We start from the raw sequence: 6,000 nt of genomic DNA on the forward strand, positions 1-6,000 counted from the left end.
ACATACAAGTATGTATGGATTTAGGAGCACTTAGGACTTTAGAGGCATGGTTTCATTGTAAGTATTTCTTAATCTGTGTGGTAACATGCCACATTATAATAGAATTGGAATGTATTTGTTAAAAGATGTCATACGGCAAAATTCCATTTCCATTCTCTGGTTGTCAACAGGAATGTAGTCTAAGTAATAGGAAACTAAACTTAGGAATATTAGCATTTTCCAAATCACCCATGAATTGCATCCCAAAAGTTTAATTATAAGTTGGTTTGGCGGCTGGGCATGGTGGCTCATGCCTGTCATCCCAGCACTTTGGGAGGCCGAGGCAGGTGCATCACCAGAGGTCAGCAGTTTGAGACTAGCTTGGCCAACACGGCAAAATCCCTGTCTCTACTAAAAATACAAAAATTAGCCCGGCACGGTGGCGGATACCTCAGGAGGCTGAGGCAGGAGAATCACTTGAATTTGGGCAGCAGAGGTTGCAGTAAGCCAAGATCAAGCCACTGCATTCCAGCCTGGGCGACAGAGCAAGACTCCGTCTCAATTTAAAAAAAAAAAAAATTGTTTTGGCAAAACTGAGCAGACATTTTCCTGCAGAAGCTACACAAGATAGCAAGGATCTCAGGGCAGTCAGCAAACGTTTAAAGTACTTAACTCATAGTGTATAATAGCCCCTCCCCTGCCTGGATATTACATTTTTGAAAAAAACCACTAAGGTAACAAAATTCTCAGTTGGAGGAGTCTAGGGCCTTACAGTCACAAGTGAACAAAAGTACTTTTTAAAAATATATTTATTAAAAATAAGTAAACGGCCAGGTGCAGTGGTTCACGCCTGTAATCCTAGCACTTTGGGAGGCTGAGGCAGGTGAATCACCTGAAGTCAGAAGTTTGAGAGAGACCAGTCTGGCCAACATGGCAAAACCCCGTGTCTACTTAAAAATACAAAAATTAGCCAGGCGTGGTGGTGGGCACCTGTGGTCCCAGCTACTTGGGAGGCTGGGGCAGGAGAATTGCTTGAACCTGGGAGGCAGAGGTTGCAGTGAGCCAAGATTGCACCACTGCACTCCACCCTGGGCTACAGGGTGAGACTCTGTCTCAAATAAAAAAAAAAAAAAAAAGAAAGAAAAGATGCCCTCTTACTTGCTGTATTAGTCTGTTCTCACACTGCTATGAAGAAATACCTGAGACTGGGTAATTATAAAGAAAAGAGGTTTAATTGACTCACAGTTCCGCATGGCTCGGGAGGCCTCAGGAAATGTATAATCATGGCAGAAGGCACCTCTTCACAGGGTGGCAGGAGAGAGAATGAGTGCAAGCAGGAGAAAATGCCAGATGCTTATAAAACCATCAGATCTTCTGAGACTCACTCATTTTCACAAGAACAGAATGGGGGAAACTATCCCCATGATCCAATTACCTCTACTTGGTCCCACCCTTGACACATGTGGATCATTACAATTCAAGGTGAGATTTCCTTATTCCTTTTCATACTCACTGGGATCTTGCTTAGTGGCCGGAGCTAGACCAGGGATTCCAGTGAAGTGAGGGCTGGGAGTGAGAGACTGAGATAGGAGAGAGTTCCTGGGGCCCCAGGGTAGGGATTCTGTACTCTGAGTAAGAGATTTCCTGCCAGTGCTAGTACTTGGGAGTATTTTAGTCCCTTAAAGGCCCTTGTTACCTTCTCTCTTGATTCCAGAAGGCTGATCTGTCTTTTCCTCTTTCCAATGTCACTACTCATAGTTTCTACCCATCCCTCCTTAGACTATGATGGAAGAGAACAAGTCTTAACAGCCTCTCAATTCAGTATGCTTTTAATGAGTTTAACTTTGAGCCAGGTACTGTGCTTATAAAGACAGAAAGATACATAAGACAAAGCTCCTGTTCAACAAGAATTAATAATCTAGTAAGGAGTAGAAATGGTGAGAGGAGCTCAGTAACTACTGTTTACAGGGTATACTGTGACCAAAGCCACAATGAGTTGAGGCGTCACAAGAGAAACCTCATGCCCTTTTTAAAAGGTTAAAAAAAAGTCTTCCTATATTTCAAGAAGAAATGATGCTCGTAGATGCTGATGATAAATCCCAGTACATGAAGATTTGTAATGGATTGCTTTATATCAATCTAGATGGGTGAAAGGGTGGAAGAGAGTGGAGAGAGGAGTCTTCGTGAATTTACCCTTCATTTTCAATTATTGGGGGTGGGGAGCAGGTAGCAGGAAAACTTCTCTGCAATTTAAAACTAGCTATGGATAGTCCAAAAAGGGGCCCTTTCCCATCTTTAAAATAGCTTCCTGATGACATACTTTCCTTCTGTCTTCTAATCAGAGGATCCACTTCTTGGTTGTTGCAACACTTTGGGATACAGTGGGATGGATTATAGGAACCAATACCTTGGTCTGACTTCCATATATCTTTTCTCAAGATGGTCTAAACCACCATTTGTCAAAATCACAAGTGATCAAAAAGAAAGAAAAGATCAATGCTATTTCTGTAATCTGCAAAGAGATGTTATATATATAGCTGGTGCAAAGTAATTGCAGTTTTTGTCATTAAGTGATTCTAAAACTGCAATTACTTTTATACCAACCTAATACATATATACATACATACAAGAATATGTTTTCAGGTTTTTTTTTTTTTTGGCTCCTCCTCTACATTGACTATTTACTCAGATCCTTCCCACCATTACCTGAAGCACACAAAAATGAAGTCTGAAGGCCACGATTTCTTGTGAAAAGAGGAAACAGAAAAGTAACTTAATTAGTAAAGAAAGTCTGGACTGGAACTCAGATTTTTTTTTGGCTTACTACAACCTCCGCCTCCTGGGTCCAAGTGATCCTCCCACCTCCACCTCCCAAGTAGCTGGGATTATGAGCATGCGCCACCAAGTCCAGCTAATTTTTGTATTTTTAGTAGAGACATGGTTTCACCATGTTGGCCAGGCTGGTCTTGAACTCCTGGCCTCAAGTCATCTGCCCACCTTGGCCTCTCAAAGTGCTGGGTAAGATTACAGACATTAGCCACCTGGCCAGGCCTGGAGCCCAGATCTTAAGAGATGTAAACTGGCTGTCTTTTCACAAGGCTACACTCTCATGCTCATCTCCATTCCTCCATGCAACCAGTCCAAAATGCTCGGAACACCACCTTTCCCATACACATCTCTCCCTCAAATATTCCTGTGGCTCCTTTCTCATCTCCACTAACACTGAAGTCTATTCCATTACCAACCTTCTTCCTCTCTAAAAATATCTTCCTCTTCACTTCTTATTTTTTATTATTTTTATTTTATTTTATTTTTTTCTGAGACAGTCTCACTATTGCCCAGGCTGGAGTGCAGTGATGCGATCTCGGATCACTGCAACCTCCACGTCCTGGGTTAAAGCGATTCTCCTATCTCAGTCTCCCAAGTAGCTGGGATTACAGGCATGCGCCACCATGTGCAGCTAATTTTGTATATTAGTAGAGATGGGGTTTCACCATGTTGGTCAGGCTGGTCTTGAACTCCTGACCTCAAGTGATCCACCCGCCTCGACCGGGATTACAGGCGTGAGCCACCGTGCCCGGGCTCTCCTCACTTCTTGCACACACTCATCCTGTACTGTCTCTGCTGAACTTTACACACAGACTTCTATGGAGTGACCATGTCATGCAGTATAGAGAAATGAGTTTAAAAAAAAAAAAATTAGAATCATGTTGAAATGAACATTCTGCCTCTTACCATTTGTGTGACCTTAGTCATGTTACTTAACCTCTCTAGCCTCACTTTTCCCTTCTGCAAAGAGAAAATAATTCCTAACTCACAGGATTTTTGTTTTTGTTTTTGAGACAGGGTCTGGCTCTATTGCCAAGTCTGGAGTGCAGTGGTAAGATCACCGCTCACTGCAGCCTCTCGACCTCCCAGGGTCAAGCAACCCTCCCACCTCAATCCCCAGAATAGCTGAGACTACAGGCATGTGCCACCACGCCCGACCAATTTTTAAATTTTTTTGTAGAGACGGGGTCTCACTCATTGAGTTTTAAAAGGAAGCAAGCATACGTAAGGCGCTTAACACTGTATCGTGTACTTAAAGGCACTTAATAAACAGTAGCTATTACTATGAAAACAATATTTACCTCACAAAACTATTCCTACATGCCTGACACTTAAGTAGCTCCTCAAAATATGAGTTTTCCTCTTTCCCCGTCCTTGAAAAAACTTTCCAGTTCTTTCCACAAAGATTCAGAACCTAGTTCAAATCCAACAAGGATTTCCCCAATTCTGCTGCAAAGGCATTTGTATATTTACTAAAATCTCAACACTCACGCAGGATAAAACCTACTTAGAACTACCCAGACATATTTTCTTATCTTCTTAACTTTAAGTCACTGGAAGAAAACAATTACATTTTGCAAGTCCCCAAAAGGCATGCCTACATAAAAGCTCTAGGGAAGGAAACCGGGTGTCCAGATGCATTTTAGAATTACCATAGGTTTCTTCGTTTGGCATACAGAATAAATGTTTGTTACACTAATGATACAACCGAAGTTGGGAAAAAAAACTTCAGACGATGGCCTGCAAATCTCAAGGAGTAACTGCGAATAGATGCCACGTGGTGACGTGGTCTAGGCGGGTGATCAGTGAACAAATTTTTGCGTGTGTTCCTGCGGTGTGTGAATGTGTCATCGTGTGTGCCTGCGTGTGTCTGTAAAGACTGAAAGTACAGTCGTGTGCGCCGAGAAGTCTCAGCGCGGGTGTGCTTCCCTTTGGACCCAGGTGCGTACCGAGTGAACAACCGTGCGAACCCTCACGGGATTGTCCTCCACGCGCTTACCTCTGCGGACGAGCAAGTGGACGCCGCTGGGCGCCGCCATGTTGGCGTCGGTCACGTGGCCGCGAGCACTCGCTCACCGCCCCGCCAGCTGGAGCCGGCCAGTCGCTTCCCTGCCGAAGGCCTGAGGCGTCGAGGCTGCCCGAGGGGAGCGCGCGTGCGCGCGCGGGGCTGACTGCGGGAGCCCTGGCGGGGAAGCGACTAGGGCACCCGGGCAAGCAGCAGAACCAGCGGCCGGCTGAGTCCTCTCCAGCCGCGAGAGGCGGGCTCCAGCCGCGGCTCTCGCGCTCGCTCTGAGCCCCCGCGCCCAGGTAGGATGGAAGAAGCCTGTCAGGTAAGCGTGGCATCCAATATTTATAGCATCAACATTGTGGTGCATGGAAACGTGAAATTGGGCGGAAAAAATAAAGCACAATCTAGTGTTCAACATAGCACTTTGTATCATCTGCCACTCTGTTGCAAATTATTCCCCTGGATTCAGTTGAAAGGTAAAATTTGGTTCAAAGCCACCAGCTTCCCTTTTGCTGTCCCAGAATCTACATTACTCAGCAGAGACTCCAGACAACACAGGATCTGTGTGTCGCTGCAAAATCTATTCTAAGTACCCCAGTGGGTATGCTCAGGAGACTTCTCTTTCCCCAAGGACGCCTTCTGTACTTGGCAATAATAACTGGAGTCTTAATCCTAAATTTGGAGTTTAAGTATAAAAGGATGACGCCTGCCAATTGCATTGCCAAGAGATGAAGCCTGCAGAAGGCCAATTGTGAATCAAATGAGGGAGCTGATGTATGCCTACTGATGACGGTGCCCATTTTTACCAAATTCACTGTCTCTCTTACCTGTGTTCTGGGGTAGATGCCATCCTGTCATGGACCAGGTGTTATTCATCTTAGTAGTCTCCGTGCCCGGCACAGAACCCGATACCCGAGGAATGTCAGGTGAAGTGAACACTGCATGAAACCAGTCAAACTGAGAATGTAACCGTTTCCAGACTTTAAATGCAGTAAAGATTGATAAGGATTCTCGGTGAATGTGTGTGATGTCTTCTAATTACTTTTTAAACACTACACACTCAGTGGATAATCTAGACAATTCAGAACAATTCAGAAATGAGTTAAGGAACAAGTGCAAGCCCCTTCCTCGCCCTCTGTACACACCACAGTCCCACTCCCCAGTTAACCACCGTGTGCTCAATC

At 44.6% G+C, this 6,000-nt stretch overlaps 1 protein-coding gene across 1 annotated transcript in view; it reads right to left on the reverse strand.

Moving 5' to 3' along the window:
* Window positions 1-5,249, reverse strand: part of METAP1D (methionyl aminopeptidase type 1D, mitochondrial) — a 91,515-nt gene extending 86,266 nt beyond the window's left edge. Inside the window, 1 exon segment of the mRNA XM_033231128.1 lies at window positions 4,808-5,249. Within this exon segment, the coding sequence (XP_033087019.1) occupies window positions 4,808-5,249 (442 nt within the window).
* Window positions 5,250-6,000: the final 751 nt, after the last annotated feature.

Source organism: Trachypithecus francoisi, unplaced genomic scaffold (assembly GCF_009764315.1).
Source record: "Trachypithecus francoisi isolate TF-2019V2 unplaced genomic scaffold, Tfra_2.0 Lachesis_group13, whole genome shotgun sequence".
Classification (NCBI taxonomy): domain Eukaryota; kingdom Metazoa; phylum Chordata; class Mammalia; order Primates; family Cercopithecidae; genus Trachypithecus; species Trachypithecus francoisi.